Source organism: Toxotes jaculatrix, chromosome 17, assembly GCF_017976425.1.
Source record: "Toxotes jaculatrix isolate fToxJac2 chromosome 17, fToxJac2.pri, whole genome shotgun sequence".
NCBI classification, from domain to species: domain Eukaryota; kingdom Metazoa; phylum Chordata; class Actinopteri; family Toxotidae; genus Toxotes; species Toxotes jaculatrix.
In genome coordinates this window covers 16,058,852-16,076,980 of record NC_054410.1, presented here as the reverse complement: position 1 = coordinate 16,076,980, position 18,129 = coordinate 16,058,852, and the positions used below count along the sequence as shown (strand labels likewise).

Sequence of the window (18,129 nt, the reverse complement as noted above, 5' to 3'; positions counted from 1 at the left end):
TATACAAGCACGCTCGCATGCACTTACTGAGCAGATTTTCTCCAAACAGGTTTCACATGGCATTCTGTATATTCTAGTGAAATGCATTTTAACCTATGACACAGTTTTGGGAACAGAAACTAGGTCATGGGTTGTGCACTGACTAAGCATCTCCTGGAAAAGAGGCAAGAAGACCTGCAAAGTTGTGTCCACACACAACGAGACGGACAGACTCACCGCAGGCGTTAAACTTGTTTATGAGTATTGAGGTCTCCTCTGCAGGACGTATCTGGTGTGGCCTTATTTCTCACACTTAAAAAAAAAAAACACACACTTCACTGCTCACAACAGCTCGACTATAATTGTCGCTTGTAGTTTTTATTCACTCAGGTGTGACTGTTTATTGGCTGTTGTAATGAAATGAAGTCTGCCAAGACTTCTGCAGATCTGTTGTCTGATGTCTGATGTTAATGAAATAACACTGAGATCTATACAAATAAAAACAGTGCATAAGTCTTCGTTTGCATGAAGCTCTGATATTTACACAAATAGTGGTTTGCCCATACATCGTTTGCAGATACTTTAGAGCCTGCTGCATGTGCACAGTAACCTCAGACACCTTAAACCGGTGGCTCTGGCGGTGAGTAAAATTTCTGCGTGTGTGTGAGTGTTTGCTTCTGGCTCCTCACCAGCTGTCTCACCCATCATCAGTGCTCTCAGGATGCTGAGCAGACAGTCCAGCTCAGATTTCTCTCCTGTTATCTGTGCTGTAAGCCTGCCTCGGACAGTACATGGTTGCAGATACTGTATATATCATGGCCAGCTGGGCTTGAAGCGGCAATAAAACAAACTGTTTTTGGTTAATGATAACAGGAGCAATAATGTCTCTGCTTTGCTGTAAACGTGAGATTGCACTGAGCTGGTCTTATTTCATAACCTGTTTATTGCTTTGGGAACTTACTCACCTTTGATCAACGGCCAGCTCAGCCGACTGTGTTAGTTGTTTTCCCTGAGCTGTATGGAGCCACTAGCTTCATGTCAGAGGATGGTTACTTTAAGAAGATTTACATGAGCTTTCTCTGCCTGTGCATTCAGAACTGTGTTTACTAAAGCTGTACTGTAAGTCAGATACTTCCTTGTTGAGTGAGTACATGGGAGTTTAAGGACATCTATAAGGTGTATGTGCATAAACATGCACTTGTTTAGAGTCCAGATCCAGCAAGACGTATCTAAACAGCGTTGATTTCACCTGATGGATGGTTTATTTAGCTGTCTAGACTGTCGTCCTGTGTTTACAGGGCTCTGATGTAGGTCCATGACCTGATGCTGACAGCTCCACCGCTTTATCCTACCATCTACAGCCAGCCGCGAGGCTCCACTCGGCTCAGCTCCACACAAGGATGTATGCTTGTCTCACACTGGCTCAGCAGTGTGATGAGAATACTAAAGCTTCTCTGGTGAATCATCACATTAATTTTCATTTGAAACAAGAAAGGGAATTGGTTTCCTACATTGTGTAATGCATTTGTGATGTGGTTCCTGATTCACAGCTTCCAAAAAAATAATAAAAAGAAAAGGTCAGCCCTAATAAGCAATGCAGTCCTGAAATTTGTTTTAAACAAGTTAATCCTACATTCTGGCAGAGAGGGATTATCCTGCTTGTTTGTAGTTCAGTTTCCCCTGTTTCAGCCATTTCTTTAAGTGTCAGGGTTTTGAAACAAGGAAGAATGAAACAGATCAGTGCTGCCATTTTAAGATAGGTTTTCCACCTGAAGAGCGAGTCTATCTGCATTGACTTATCTCATGCTAAAAGGAACATTTTTGCACCATATTGACTGAGCTGCCATGTTGGTTATCAGCAGGTTGGTTCTCACCAGGTAACGTCCATCCTGAGCACTTAACAGGAGCAATCTCTCAGCTCTGCCGATGTGGAAAAAGACAGGCTTTAATAAGGCCGGTAATTGTCTCAGGTAATGGCCTCTAATGGCTAGCTGAGCATCAGCTCCATTGTTATTCATCTTAACCTTGACCACGGTGAGAAAACCAACCAGACAGGCCCAGACTAGTCTGACCACCTCTAATAGACTTAAAGCGTCATCTTGGCTTTGGCCTGTCAGTTTGTCACAGTTTACGGCTTTAGTAGACATGACTGTGATGTATAAACGTCTGTGAAAGTGCTGAGCTCGCACCAACAATTACTGTGACCCAGTCAATGTCTAATTTTGTATTGCTTGCCTACTTATCATTTTCATGGGTTTTGTTTTCCAGGTCACTTACTTGTGTTATCAGTCAGATGGTCTTGTAACCTGCAGGGTCAAGAGAATAATGCTGCATGAATTCGATCAGAACGAGCTCAGTGATTCATGCTCTGTTTGGCCAGACTGTGATTTACTCTTTGGCCTTTAATAGGCCATAAAAGGAGAGACATTGCCAGTTGGAGCACGAGTTTGCTGTGGACATATGCTCGCCTTGGCATAAGGAGATAACATTTGAATTACCATATCCATTAGCGTCAACCTGTCCTCTGGCTTTCCAAGCTGAAACCACGTGTTAGTGATCCACTGTCTCTCACAGATTTCTGAATAAAGTTTTACTCTTGCAGAAGGAAACAGTGGCTCTGGGGACACGAGTTATGCTCTACACCCAGGGTTGGGAGGGGGGCCACAAGGGCAAACTCCCTCTGGCGTCAGAGCTCCTCAAGAATGCAGAGAGGGATTAATGCATGTCTGTGGCAGTGATGGATGGGGACTAAGAGCCACACACACTCATACACTCACATATATACCCACTGAGCATCTGGATGCACACTGTTTGGCCCGCCCCTGCAGCACTATGTGCCAGCTTAGCAGGTGTGTGTGTGGTTTGTATGTGTGTGTGTCTGCTGGGATAAAGCCAGACTTGATTGTTTGCCCTACTACCCCAGATAGAGCTGTATTCACCAGCCGCATGTCATTTTGATTCAAAGGCGCAGCTTTTATCATGCCAGTTCATGACTGGGGCGCGTTGAGCAATTCTCTTTGCTCTCTTCAAAATCGCAGATGAATCGATTTCTGCTCCCTCAATAGGTTTTTGTTTCCTGTTGAGTCCAGTAATTGATGCTGCATGCGTGTGTGGGTGTGTGTTTGTGGTTATGGATGTGTATGTGCGATCTTCGATTACTGTACATGCGCTCGACTACCTGCTCCCAAATCCCCAGTACCTCATTGTTCCCCCGAAACCTCTGGTGATTCTATGTGACCTCTAGCAGCTGGCTCTGTGTGACTGATATTGTACCGCACTGGTCAATGATCTCTGATGGATCACCTTAGGGAGCCTGGAGCGTGTCTCACATGACTGCTGCAGTACACTACGGCGGCTATTGCTATGGTAATGAGTGAGTGAGTCGTGGGGCTGATTGTATTAATCACTAGAGCTCACACCACGTAGCGTGTGACAGATTATCCCGCAGTGCACAAAAGACAGCCACAGTCAATTCCACTGGAGATAATGCAGTTTGAGAATAAGTTCAATGCAGCTGCATAATTCAGGCGTTTGCACTCGTACGCGCAAAATATACAAAGTCACTGTGAACCTTTACTGATGATGCTCGAGATTCAGACCGACCTTCCTGAAGGTTAGCAGCTAATGTTGTTGTTCTTTTCTCCACCTCAAAGGCACGTTTCTCAGCTTATCCCTTATCGGTGGAGAGATAATTAGGTATCTCTCCTTTCCGCTTGTATCAGGAAGCCGTCGTGCTTTGCCCGGTCTTCCTGGGCAGGGCTGGGTGTGTGCTCGTCTTTCCCGGAGCCTCAGGGTCTCTTATCTGACCCTGTGGCTTCTTTCTTCCTCGTGTTTCGCATGCCCTGCCTGTCACTCTTGAACCATCACCTCCAGGTATTTTGTTTATAACTCTTCAGCTTAAAGAAAGGGGCTCTTAGTGTGACAATCAAATGAAGCTGACCAGGCATCTAGGCCGAGATGTTCTGCACAGATGTTGAGGTGTGCTTAAGAGCATGTTGATCGCACTGGAAAATCAATCCAGCTAAATTGTGGGAATATCAGTCAGTCTGGAAGCCAGATACTGCAGCTCTGGAGCGAGTTCAAGTACATGCTGTTTGTGCATGTGTTTGTGTGTGTGTGTGCACATGTGTGTCCTTTTCCTTCACAGATTTAACCCTCAAAATGACCTTCTTCTGTCCATTAAGCTGCTTAATTAGCAGAGAAGCTGATGGAAAGCTGATTTCCACCTGCAGTCTTCCAGCTGTTTGCTAGATCTCACACACGCACACACCCCATCTTTTTATGAGAGCTGTTAACCTGTTCCTCGCTCTGCCACTCACAAAGCATGCACATGTTAAAGTGCAGACTCGGATGGATGCCGACACCCCCTTGAGGATGTTCTGAGTCGGTGTCTCCTCTAAACAAAGAAGCAGAAGATGTTTACACCATATTTCTCATTTTAGATTTCTACACTGCCACTGTCAGTGGAGAGAAAACCCTCTGGCGTTTGTCCTCTTGTACACACACTAACACACACACAGGCACACATCCTCCCTCTTTTGTTCGCAGAAAGCCTGCATGTGGTGACATATCCTGCTTAATTTAAAGTCGGTGTCGGACTCTCTCTGTTGTGGGCTGCCTCGTATGACAGGAGCTCCAATCTGTAGAAAATGAACTGAACTGACAGCAGGGGAGGCAGAGGCAGAAAATAGAGATTTTGCTGCATGGGACAGAAGGATCATGAGGTAGAGGAGGAGGGAGAGAGGATAGATAGTGGGAGGGATAACCTTTGAATGATTTGAATCTCAGCATTAGAGACAAAGTATTAATATTTGTATTTCCTTCAGAGTGCGTTTCTTTTAAAAAACACCTTTTGTTTTACCCTATAAAGATGTTCAGTTTAAAAACATAATTGTATTTCATCAGAAAATGACCCCCAGTAGTTGAATTGTTAAAGAGGTGGAGTGGGATTGAGGGTGAAAGCACCAAACAAAAGACTTGACCTTTCACCCCGACTTAAAGCGTTCCAGCTTAAGTAAATTCCATCAGGCTGAATCCCAATTTCCTCTGACCCTCTAAATTATAATATATTTCCAGATCCTAGATATGACAGATATGTGAAATGTGAAATCCATGGTTCTGCGTAAGGCAGTGTACTAATCTCTGCTAAAATGTGCAATTAAGATCAATTTATTTCCTCCCAGCGGATGTTTCAGTTGCAAATCGCCGCAGACCGCAGTCCCCAGTGAGCAGGATAATCAATGGCATCAAACCATAAACGGCCTCCAGCCACGAGAGTAGCTCCATCATGCTGTTTAGGAGAAATATTAGCACGCTGACTGAAAACTCATATTTCTCCCTCCGACTCTCTTCCTCCATCGCGTTTGTCAGCCCGGTCCCATGAGCATCACTCGACCAGTGTGAGTTTTTCATCGGAGATGGATTATTGAGAGTAATAATGTCTGAGATTAAATGTGACATAATTTATGTATTGTACGCAAAACTCCTACTTTACATAGAAAGTTATGGTGTCTTCCTCTCTCAGTTTAACTCATAAATGCACTGCATCCATCTGCGATGCTTGAGCAGATGTTCTGAATACATGTAGAGTCGCTCTGATCTCTCTTTTGAGGATGACGATGAAAAGGTTTGGAAACGGCAGAAAGGCAATGGAAGCGGTCTGGGCCTTCCAAACCCTGAGAGTGGACTTACCTTTACTTTTTACTGTTGGCGGTTTTAGAAGTTGTTTTATGAACTAATGCTGGTTTAACTGTTTGCAAATTGGAGGAGAGGACTTGTGTTATGGGACATGGACTTTGCGCCACACTTTTCAGTATTGAGCAGAGTGACAAGAAGGCCATCAGGGGTCATCTACACCTCAGCACCAGTGGGAATTCCTAATGTTTGAAAGCATTATCCCAAAGCAAAGCTGTGCTAATGCACTCTTTAGAACTTGTGTCACCAACACAACACACGCACACACAAGTACTCCTGACTTCCTCCATCTCAAATGGGAGGAAATGCCTTTTCCTTGTATTCCCACTTATTATATTCCTGATTAAGACACACACGAGCTGACTGTGACAACAGTATTTAGGCTAAATTAGGGCATTAGTTCATCATTTGAAGACATGCGAATGGAAATAACGCTGAGATGCGTGTGAGAGCTAGATGACCAGATTTTGGATATAGAGGGATTTAATTTGGCTCTTGAGAGCCTTAATTGATCTTAATTAGGGGTCAGACCATTTGGCCGGGTGAAATTAGACCCAGCACCTGCTCTGTATGAATATGCATCACAGTGGCCCTCCCTGCCTTCTCTTTCTTACTTGGTGCCTCACTTTTTTTTTTGCCTCGGCCTCTCTGAGCGTGTTGTTGACCAACCTTTTAGCTGCCTCCATCTATAGCCAGACAAAGGGCTTTGAGAATAGCTCAGACTAGGCTATGAGGACCATTGTGTTGTTAACAATGTTGTTTAGCCCTGGTGAACGCTGCTGATATTGTGTCCTGGAGCTGATGTCTCGATGTCAAGCAGCAGGCCGATGAAAGACTATTCCACAGCTGCTCATACAGCATGGCATGGACATGACTTTTGTATAGCTTTTCAGACCAAGATAAATTTCTAAAGGAGAACCCGACTGAGCCTTCTAGTTACACAGGGGCTCGTGTTTTCCATTTTTAGGAGAGCCCTGTCTCTTGAACACTAATAATGTTCACTCAGTTACTCTGAAATAAACAACTGGCTCGCAAGAGAGTTGGGAGCAGCTTTTTGGAACAGTCTGGCACGCTCCGTCCATTTCTGATGCCGTGTTGTGTTCTGGTGTGGCTTTCTGAATGGGTCCAGTTTGACTGTGTGACCACAGCTATGTGAACCGTAGACAAATGGAGGCATGCGTGTGTTTTTAGACCGACGGCGGTCTCCAGTTCGTCTCTGCTGGGATAAGGTTTAGTCACAACACTTTTGAGTGCATTTCAGAAATTCTAATCCCAGAGAAGGTTTTGACTCCGTTTCTTGTTGTTTTAATTAGCTTCTTCTCAAAATGAGATGCAAATTTGTCCCCCTCTGGCCCCTAGAAACTTTTAAAAAGTCATTAACTGCCGTTTCCTCCTGTGTAATTTCCTTTTTGGATCTGCTCTTTCTTACACCAAGCCTCTGTCTTCACCCACTGGACCTTTTTTTCTTATATATGGCTTACATGGCTCACACTCACTTATGAATACACACACACACACACACACACACACACACACACACACACACACATACACACACATATATATATGTACACACACATACACATACACACACACGCATACACACACACACACTTATACTCTCTTTCTGTCTCCCCAGTAGTTGGCTGCCTCCCTGGCCTCCTCTTGGGGTCATTGTGGTATTTAGGGTCAGACAAGAGCTCCAGTCATTGCGCCCTCCCCAGTGCCTCCCAAGCAGCGCTGTAGCCATTATACGCCAGCTTGTCTTGCCCAATCGCCTCAAACAGCTATGGAAAACCGCCTTGGCTGTAACAAGCCCTGCATCCTCCTCCTAGCCAACGGAAAAGCAGGATATAGGAAAAACAACACTGTGGAGTAGTGGAGCCTTTTTTTGCAGTGGTGACTCTAAATGGATGAGCGCTATAAAACATCCTTGCTTCTCTTTCTGAGAGAGCTCTTCTGTTGAGAACTTTTCACTTTTTCCTCCCTACTCGCTGGCTTTTCCTCTTGGCGCTCCGTTACCCAGGGTTACCCCAAGAGGACTGTGATTCGTTGCCGCTACAAAGCCGGGAGGGAGTTTCCACGTGTCCTCCAGTGTGTCTGGGTGTGTGAGTCAGATGCAGTGCGTGTGCATGTTGCTTTAAGACTCAACGAGCCTTCACTGGGAGAATACACTTTGAGATCAGAGAACACCACCTAGACTTCTCCTTTTGCAAGCTCTTCAAAGAGCTTCTAGATTAAAGCCCGGGCCACAGAGGTAAGGGATGTTGTGTGCTCTGTGTTTTATCTTTCTCTTCTTTTGTTTCTCCAATTTACTGCAAGAAGAAGAGGCCGGGGTGAAGAGGTTGCATTGTGACTCCTATTGTTGAGATGCACGGGGATGGGTTACACTGTGTGTTTGCATGTGGGAGCGCTATTTCTACCTGTATCCGTGGGACAGCGGTTTGTGCTTCACTTTTCATCTCTTCTATAAAATCTGCCTTGCTGTATAAGCCTTCGGCATGTAGCCTTGTAAATGAAGATGGAACAAAGTGACCATTCACTCTCTCAGACTTCATCACTTCTGCTGCTCTGTGTTTCAGAGTTGTCAGCATTTTATGCCTGATTCATGTTCACGCCTAAGAATAACAGAGTTTGACTAACTCAGCCACCTTGTCTAAACTTTGTATCTCGTGCTAAAGTTGCTGGATGCTTGCTCCGTGGGAGCACTTAGTACACATTTTAAAATTCACATTTTATTTTCTTGGCAACTCTCTGGAATGGCACTGGCATACATGCATAAATCTTTCAGAGGGCTGCCATGTCATTTTTGGTCAGGAGCCAGGAGCAGATCCTCTAAATGTATTATGAAAAAGTCCAAAAGACACTTAACAAGCTCTTTGATGGATGTTTGGTGGCTTTGGCTGAATCCACCACACAGTAATATGGGCTTTCAGCGAGTGATTCATAGATAGACATTTCTCCTCATAAGCAAACAACCGCAGGACACTTTAAATCTACTTCATATGACAAAAACTCAGTAGGAGACGTCCTGGTCTTTGGCTCCAATAACACTGTTTTCTCTTCTTCCTCACTTCCTGTTGTTGTTTTTGTTCCAAACGAACTTGTTGGTTGTTTTGCATAAGTTTGAATTTAAGCTGTGTCTGAAAGAGTGAAGCTTTAAGCGTGCTGCTCCTTTAAGAGCTCACTTGTCACAGCGCCAGAGGAAAGTGATAAGCGACAAGTCCCATGGGCTGTGATTTGACAGGAGGAAGGCTGTGCGATTGTGTTAACAGTCACTACCAATAACAAATGACCTCATAATTTCTGCTTCACGGCCTAGTAATTCAAAAAGCATGAAACCTTGTTGGTACTTGTGTGAGAATATTTTGACTTTTTTGAATATTGTTGATTTATGATATTTATCTATCAGAACCACATGTTAACTGAACACTGTGCCATATGGTTAGTCTGTGTTTTCAGAGTTATTGCTTACTGATTGTGCTCTTTTGGGAAACTAATGAAAAAGTCCGGCAAGATTTCTATATCTCCAAAGTTTAATGGTACATTAGGTTAAAAGAACTGCACCAACAGCATCATGCTATTACCATGTGGTTTAGTTCTCTGGGGGAATCACTGTGTGTTTCACACTGCTGTGTCAATAGTTTGCTCTTCCAGCTTTGATTATCAAGTTTAGATTCAAGGACACAAGGGTCAGAATTGCAAGCACAGGTCTCCAGACTCCGTATTAGTGAGGAAGAGGTTATAGCTCCTGTTCCACAGATGCATGGTGGTCCTCGTGTAGGAACAAGACAGTTACTTACTTAACACTTCATGTACCTACTGTGTTTATACCATGTTGAGGTGTGGCTCATTCCTCACCGTTATCCTGAGCTCCAGACCTAAGACACAGCCAAGTGCCAGACTAAACATGGAGCTTACGTGGGAGTCACCCAGGGGCAGCCTGAGAAGAATGCCAGGTCATGGGGTGTGTCGAGGAGCGATGGGGTGGCAGTGGTCCCTTGGCCCCCGAGCAGATGGCCTGTAGGCAACCTATTGACAAGAACAGAGGATTGAAGGGGAAGAGGGAGGGAGAGTTCAGACCGGGCGCAGTGGTTTGCAGCTAAAAGGAAGACTTGTCTTGTTGTTCTCCCAAAACAGCCGCACAATACTGCAGTTCAACTCGCAGCAGAAGGCAAACGTGTGTGTCTTTAGGTTTGTGTGTTGGCACGCCTTCGAGCCTTTCATACCCGACGGTCCTGCTCTGCGTGAATAAACTTTGCAAGAAAAGCGTCAGTAGAAGTGTTAAAAGAAAGCACTCATTGTGATAAGTTCGACAACCAGCTTTATGCTGACTTCTGGTGTTGCCCGCAGCTGCTTTCTTGGTCTAATTCCTTAAAGACTATTGTTTAGTTCCTCTCTATTCATGTAGAAGTACTTCAAATCATTTCGCTTTCTTCTGCGTGCGAGGTTCATTGTGAAACGTTGATGCTGATCGAAGTCGAGGGTCAGTTGGTGCGTGCATGGTGAGGGTTTAAGACATGGGATGTGATGGGGAAACGGGGGAATTGAGTAAGAAAATATGCCAGTTTTCCCACAAGTTTCTAGGTTAATGAAGTGGACTCAAATTCTCAGAGCTGGACCAGCCAAGTGCAGTTGACCATGCATCCATAAATGCTATTAGCTTGGATTTGCCCAGGGTCCATGTGAACCTTGGCCCCAGCTCAACTAGTATGACAAAGCTGGAAATTATCAGTGTGTTACTGGCAAAAAGCCGCTTGAACAGCTGGGTACGGGGTTACAGTGCCTCTTGGTATCAGTGCTGCTTGTATTCAACGTCTTCACCCTCGGGTTCACCCCCTAAATCGTGACGAATGAAGCAAGTGTTTAGTTAATCCTCTGATCAGCTCAGAGTGATGGTTCAAGTTCATTACAAGGCGTACATATCTCAGGCCAAGTTTCCATTGCACTTCCAAGTGCTACTTTTTCACACCTAAACAGTTTAAATAAGGAGAGAATAATTTACGTGTGTGGCTCCTTGTCGTGTTTGATTTTTTTTTTTTTTTTGGCAACATTAGCCTGGATCTTTGCCCTGTCCTTGAACTTTGGGATAAAGTGCCACATGGGCATTGCACTTAAATCATTTAAGTCCCATGGAATTTCCTTCTCAGCTTCATCTATTAAACACACTCTTTTACAGTAGTGCATTTATTCAGTCAGCCAACACTGTTTAATCTCACCTCACAGCCAAGGTGCATCCAAGCAGGAGCAGATAAACTCTTAATTCTGCAGATCACTTAATCCTGAAGGTTAGGGCTTTTGGCAGTCGGCTGTTTACACTGTAACCTTACACATGCTGTACGTGTGCTGCGAGGCTTAGTGGAGTTAGCACCATTTGAAAGCCTTCCTGGAGTGTGGGCTACATGCATGTAAGTGGGTTATATTACATACACACAAGACAGTGTCACACTGCTTCTCAGATGATGCCTGGTTCCTCGGCAAGAGCACTCCTCAGCCGTTTCTGGTTTTGGAACCGGCCCCCGGACAAATTTGGTGGTGACGAGTTAAAAAAAAAAAAAAAAAAAAAATAGGGAGCAAGCTAGGATTCCAAGGTTTAAAAATAAACAGACGGGCAAACTGTAGCCGGCTTTCAAAAACTTTCCCAACCCTGATCAAAGACGACGTCATTTACTTGTGGGGAGGTGGAAAAATGTGACTAATGTTTGGTTTGGATGCCTGATTGAGGAGAGTTAAATTTGGGGGGGGTGGAGTGAATTTTTTAACTTAGTCATACTGAAGCGCCAGGGTGGCACTACTCTACTGTGCTGTCTTGTACAGAACAAAGCTGTTCATTGGACCTGCTGGATACTTGAGGGCTGCATAGTTTTTGAGAGGAAATATTTTCATCTCTGGGATACTGGCTGTATTATTTCTTTGCAAACCGGTCAATAAGACCAATGTTTTATTTTTTCCCCAAACAGAAAATTTCAAACTACTAGAAGTAAGACAATCTCACATAGTGGAGGAACCTTATTGTTGTCTGTTTTAGCAATGCATTGGCTTTGTTTATCCTGGTGTGAAAGAAGTTGCGCTGCCTACCAAACAAATGCTGGGGATTAGGATCTTCTCTCTAACTGGCACACCTGTTATCAAACATGGAGCTCATTACATGAAGTAAATTACTGTGCTGTGGGAAGAGACTGAGCACTAAGTCAGCTTCTCTCTCTCTCTCTATCTCTGTGTTTCAGATGAGCCAAACGACGGAGGGATGAATTTATTTTGAGAAATGAGGAGGAGAGAACCGTGTATACGAGCTCCAATCTGAGACGAGACTTTCACACAGGTGAGATCTGGGATGTCAGTGTTATAATGCTTTGATTATATAACTCTACATTTAAAATCTGTCCTTGGCAAACACATTATAATCTTTCAATGCTCTTTTCACCATTGCACACAAGTACAGATGGATGTTACTTTCTCTTCAGGAATATTTGTCATGTTGAAATTGTCATCATTTGGTCACCTGGATGTTTTTTTACTATTACAGCACCTCCTCCTAGGTTGTGTAGCTAAACTGAACTATTTATTTCCCTTCCACATGTTTTAAAGAGGTTTGTTTTAGTTCCTAATCATCTTTGTGTTCTTATTTAAAGACTTGAAGACTTACCTGGACCTGTTATGTAATCCCTACTACAGACGACCACAGATGCAGTACTCTGTGTGTCCCAGCAGTTGATCTTCGATAGCATCAACCCTGTAATGAAATGTCTGTCTGGTCATGGCTTTCAGTCACTAATGTAAGAGTGTTGTGAACAGTCTGGAAGGGATTTTTCGTTGTCCTGAACTCTGTCACACATAACAGCCATGACAGTCTGAAGCCTGTTCATCTGACTTGACTTTTCTAGGGAAAGAATGGAGGAATGCAGTAAAATGAGAGGGGGGGTAGACCAAACAGGTTAATGACCAGATGTGACACAATTACTTATAACTATTCTCTTTGAAAGGCATAAGGAAGGTATTAGACCTGCTGCTGTTTTATTCTGGAAACAGCCACTGCAAATTAAACGACTATGCCTATGTATGGTATGGTTTTATGGGAGGGTAGCCATTATTGTTTATGACTAATATGTTAATTTTATGTCTCTGATGAACTGGCATTGTGTCATACCATGTCATATATATTATACTACCTTATGTTTGATGAACCATGTGTTTTCCAGCACAATGCCAGGGATATTATGGTTTTGTTTCTTTTTCATTTATTTTCCAGGCAGAGATGGGAAATTCAGAGAGCCAGTACAGCATCCAGGGCCCTAAAGGCACCAGCTTTGTCTTCCCAGGGAAACAGAAGCCATATTCACTGAAGCACCGCTCAGCCAAAGATGATGCTTTGTCACCCCATTCGTGGTGGAAAAGCGCCCCAGTAGGCTCAGGGTACAAGGCCAGGTGTGTCGGTCGTGGCTGTTTGTCCCCTCCTAAAAGCCGACAGCCGTACTCCGCTCGGCACTATGACTACGTCTCCAAGGGAGCGAGGGGCAGCCCAAGTGAGCATCGCTGGCATCGGTCCCCTGGATGTGGTATGCGAAGGCGTCATATGTCAGATGAGTGCGAAGATAATCCATACGGAGCTGAGCTCAATGGGCACACCCTGAATGGACACAGTGATGAGCATGAAGTTTTAGAGGAACAGAGCAGCCCACGTGTGGTCATCAAGAAGGACGGCAGTCTAAGGGTGGAGTTCACCAACACCTCAGGAAATCCCCTGCTCCTGGACGAGGCCTCTGGCCCTGTACAGCTCCTCAAGTTCTCTCCCAACCTGGAGTCTGAGTCCACTCCCAGTCTGCCTGGTTCCAGTGGTAGTAGGCAGGATGGCCACCGCACCGGGCCTCCGCCGGCCTCTACCTCCTCCACGGCCAGGACCAGCAAGGGAAGCTCACTGAGCTCTGATGGCTCATGGTATGACTCCCCCTGGGGGCCCAGCACAGAGCTATGTGAGCAAGACCAACCCTGCTCGGCCAGCAGGACTCTAGTTCACTCCCCCATCCACCAGCTTGACTCATTCACTGAGCAATCACCCCCCGTGTCAATCACAGACCTGTACAGGGACTCCACAATGGCTGCTACCTTTCCCACAGCCAGGGACCTGTCCTCCCAGTTACAGGAGCCTCCACCAGGCCAGAGGCCTCACCGAGCCTCTTTTGCATCCGTCCTGGATGTGCCTGTGGAGGAAGAATGCCCTGAGGTCCGGCAGTACTCATCATACACCCTGCCCTGTCGCAGGGCCAAAGCCCACACCATGAGCGAGGACCTGAATCAGTACCCTGACCAGGAACAGCACCAAGAGCAGGGTGTGCCAGATTTCAGCTTCCACAAGAAAGACTCCATCAAAAATCGCATTAGACGCTTCAGTGACTGGACAGGCAGCCTCAGCCGCAAGAAGAGGAAGTCTCAGGTACATTAGGCCAGAATGGGTGCTGAGGATCTTGTGGTCAACAGTTTTCAATAATTTACACTCCTTTATCACTCACAGGGTTCATACAGGGATCTTATCTACACGGTATGTAAAACATTAGGTCACATAGATGTGGTGTTTGTGGTCGTCCTGTAATTTATAGCGCACACAGTAGTTAAATTTATTGCTTTTTTATTGTGGTCATCTTTAGTTCCTGCATCATTAGCCCCAGAGTAACAGCTTATTAGACAGGAGAGGGCATCAGTAACAACCATGCACAGACAGTTTTCTGTCTGGCAGGGTTTATTTGATCGTGAGCCACAGTGGTTGTCCTGGCATGGCCAGTAACCAACCACCGTCCTTTGGTCGCACAACACACAACACCAGCTGTCTGAGCACAGGGCACAGTGGGGCAGCACAAAATGAAATTTGTAAGGCAACCAGCCTCGGGTCTTGTTGTTTTCATGAAGATGGAACAATGGTGAGAGGTACTACCTATTACAATGTGCAACATGGATGATGATGCAACGAGGTTGAGGAGTCGGGGGCTGATGTACAGATGTCATAATGACATCTGCATCTGGGTGGGTACATCTGAAGTATTACTGATTGTTTGTGATTGGTTGTTGAATGTACAGTGCTAGTTACATGTTAATGTTTTCAGCTCTTTAGTTTACAGTTGGATGTAGATGTTGGCTGGAATTATGTTGATCTAACTGAATGGGATTAAGTGTGATTTTAGCCTTCGTGGTCATTTGCACAAGATTTGTTTAAAAAGGTTTTGAAGGTTTCACTTCAACTGATGGCTGATCGAAGTGAAGAGAAATTAGGGAATGGAAAAGGTTGTGCAGTGAAATATTGACATGAGACACAGAGCAGACAGCTGATATATACATACATGTTTTCCCAGGAGTAAAATGATACTTGTGCCATACAGGCACGGGGTCAGAGGAGAGGTTGGAAATAACCACAGCTTGTCTGCACGTTGCCTTCCCATGTTTTTTGAGAACCATGTGATTTTTGTCCTACAACCACTGTATTCTTAATAGCTTTCATTTGACACGAACTCGTGTCTTCCTCTGTCTTTCAGGCTTGAAAGCAGTTGTTTTTGCATTAATTCGTTTAGCTTTGCCTTGTAAATGTTTTAAGAACAGCGTTTGGGCACTGCCAAGAGAATAGCTTTAAGCCTCTGAGAGGCTCTGTTAGAGAGAAACTAAATCCTAGCAGAAGATTTAACCCCACCCCTCCTCTAATGTTAATGAATGACTTATGGTTGTTCTAGCTGTTGTGTGGTGCAGATTTTCTGGGCTCCCCTCACGGTCCTTAGAGAGTAAATCTGCTAATAGGGATTGGTGTTCAGTCAGTTGGGTCTGACAACAAACCAAGGGACAGAACAGAACAGTCGCTGTAGTCAGAAGGCATTTTTTTTTGGAGAATTTGTGAGCTTCTCTTTGTACTTAAAGAGCTGATAATGCAGAGTTAAATATATGAGATGCTTTGCCATGACACTGTCACCTGACTCTATAGCGGCAAATACTTAGCAGACAGGCAGTGTTCATTTTGAGTGTTCCACAGCTTTCACTCTACATTAGCAACGTCTGCCTTTAAATCTCCTGCTCGCCATAATGCCCTCCTAATCTATGACCGTGTGTGGGGGGTTAACCAGTTTTGGGGGCAGACTGGTATCCACAGATTTACTGTCATTGTTTCCTTATCCAGACATAAATCTGTGATAGAAGGGTTTTTGTTGCCTGCAGAAATCTTCAAGGAATTTTGAAATTAGGTGTCATTGGTCAAAGAAAATAAAATCCATTGCCAGCTCTGTTTTTAGAGAGACAAAATAGTGGGAAGACTACATTTCCATTAAAACTTTAGGGCAATTTATACAAACTTAAAAAAAAAAAAAAAAGAATTAGTGTTTGACACCAGGGAGTCTCTCTCAAACAGCACACAACAGGTTCATTTTCAGGTTCTTCAGACTGAATTTTGTTGACTGCCAAACCTCTGTGGAATGGATCTCCAGGGGCTGGTCACAGTGACTCCTTTCACTGGGTCAACCAAAAATCAGGAGCACCTCCAGCTCTGGTTCCCCTCCACCTGGGCTCCAGGGCTCTGCTGTGAGTTTAAAGGTCACGCCGTGACCCTGATGCCAAAGACCAAGAACCTGCTTGTAATGAAAGGCAGCTGCAGGAGGGTGAGACAGAGGGTGGATACATTCGGGCTGTGCCTGCAAAAACAAACTAGGGAAAGATGAAGAAAACCGGACATGGACAGAGCCGAGTGAGACACACGAACAAAGATGGAGAATGAGCTCCGTCATGACGGCACATGCTGTGTGTTAAGAGCGCTCCAGCGTGTTGCCAGGGGCAGAATCGATGCTGCAATCTAGTCAAGTGTAGGTAGGCTGTCATTAGGCATGAAAGAGTGCAATTCCATCAAGTGTTCATTTGGGGAATCGGGAAGCCACAGCAGACCTCAAATGACTTAAAATTGTCTGAGCCTGGAGGGTCCCAACCTCCCAGGTGCCATCACAGGAAATTTGTCCCACTTTTTCGGCCTCGCGAAAGATTTAGAGACTGTAATGCAGACTTTGAAGTAGGTTCGAGTGGTTTGACTAGCTTTTTTTTTTTTTTTTTCAAAAGTTCTCCTGCAAATTTGCAGTGCCTCAGGGCTAATTGAAAGTTAAGCTGATTTACAGTTGGATTTTGGTCCCAGTGTAAGCTCACCGTGCTTTGTACAGAGGTGTTTTTGCCTAAATGTAGATGAAACAATTTCTAAAACTAACTCAATGCCATCTAATCAATAAAACTGTTAGCTATCATGAAAGTCTCATCCTTTCCCTACATCCTCTGCCCTTCCTCTAATCAATACCACTCACACCTCATCATGTCTTTCCTCCACCTTTTGTGCCTTATCAGGAAACCAGGTACAAGGACCTGAGCGATGCGTTTGACAGTGGAGTCGATGGGCTGACTGCAGACACCAGCTCCCCCTCCCAGGTCTCTAGCCTCTTCTGGTTTCCAGGAGCTTCCAGGGCCCAATCTTCAGGAGCCATTCACCAAACAACCAGCGACGTTCTCCGCCAGAACATTTATGAGAACTTCATGAGGGAGTTGGAGACGGGTACTGGACAAGGAGGAGGGGCAGGAGGTGAGAGAAGAGACCCGTCCACTGGCACCGAAGAGGGGGAGAGCAGCAGCGAGTCGGCAGAGGGCTCCTTGGAGCAGCTGGACCTGCTGTTTGAAAAGGAGCAGGGGGTGGTCAGGAGGGCTGGCTGGCTTTCTTTTAAACCCCTCGTCACCCTGCACAAGGACAGGAAGCTGGAGCTGGTGACCCGCCGCAAGTGGAAGCAGTACTGGGTGACCCTGAAAGGTGAGCTTAGGTCTGGCAGTGGAGGGGGAAACTATTTTTCATCATTCCTGAAACTGAGTCAAAGACTGTGCTGACTTTTCATTTTAAAGTAATAGTTTAGTAGATAGTAGATTATCCAAATTTAAATTCCTTAAATAGATTCCCCTTTGTTCTCAAGCTTTTCCTTTTCACAGCAGTTGTGTCCTTGACCATGGCGTCACACTCGACTTGTCCTTTCCTCCTTCTCTAGAAGCTTATAGGGAGTTCTGGCCAAATAGATAAAGTTCAGGCCGTCAAACGTGTGTATGTCCACATACTGCTGTTTTAAGGATTTACTGAAGATTACCTCTTGGATGTTACATAAAAGGAAGAGGTGCAAGCAAGGACAGCCTTTTCATTTTTATGATTCCAAGTGGCCTTTTGGGAGTATGTAAAAGTTCTTTTAGTTTTCAATGCTGCTGCAAATATTCCAGTCCCGCTGAACTCATTTCAGCGTTTCTGAGATGTTTTTTTACAAGGACAGTTTCTCTGTAAAACATTAAGTAAGAGCTGTAAAAGCCTCAAATTCTTACAGTCTACAGAAACTCAGTTTGATGATGTACACTTTTTTCTTGCATCACTTAATCATGATGTTTGTGTCCATCTCTTTGTCTTTGTGTCTACATCTCCACCTC

General features: G+C 44.8%; 1 protein-coding gene across 2 annotated transcripts in view; it reads left to right on the top strand.

The window, feature by feature from the left end:
• tiam2a (TIAM Rac1 associated GEF 2a) overlaps window positions 1–18,129 on the top strand; it is a 68,682-nt gene that overhangs the window by 10,064 nt on the left and 40,489 nt on the right. Inside the window, exons 1-4 of one of the 2 annotated variants that reach the window (XM_041059926.1) lie at window positions 7,862–7,930; window positions 11,901–11,995; window positions 12,923–14,104; window positions 17,023–17,476. In XM_041059926.1, coding sequence (XP_040915860.1) covers window positions 12,929–14,104; window positions 17,023–17,476 — 1,630 coding nt within the window. In that variant the 5' untranslated portion in view covers window positions 7,862–7,930; window positions 11,901–11,995; window positions 12,923–12,928. Of the gene's footprint in view, window positions 1–7,861; window positions 7,931–11,900; window positions 11,996–12,922; window positions 14,105–17,022; window positions 17,477–18,129 lie in introns of those variants that run through there. The other variant, XM_041059925.1, reaches the window with a different exon arrangement.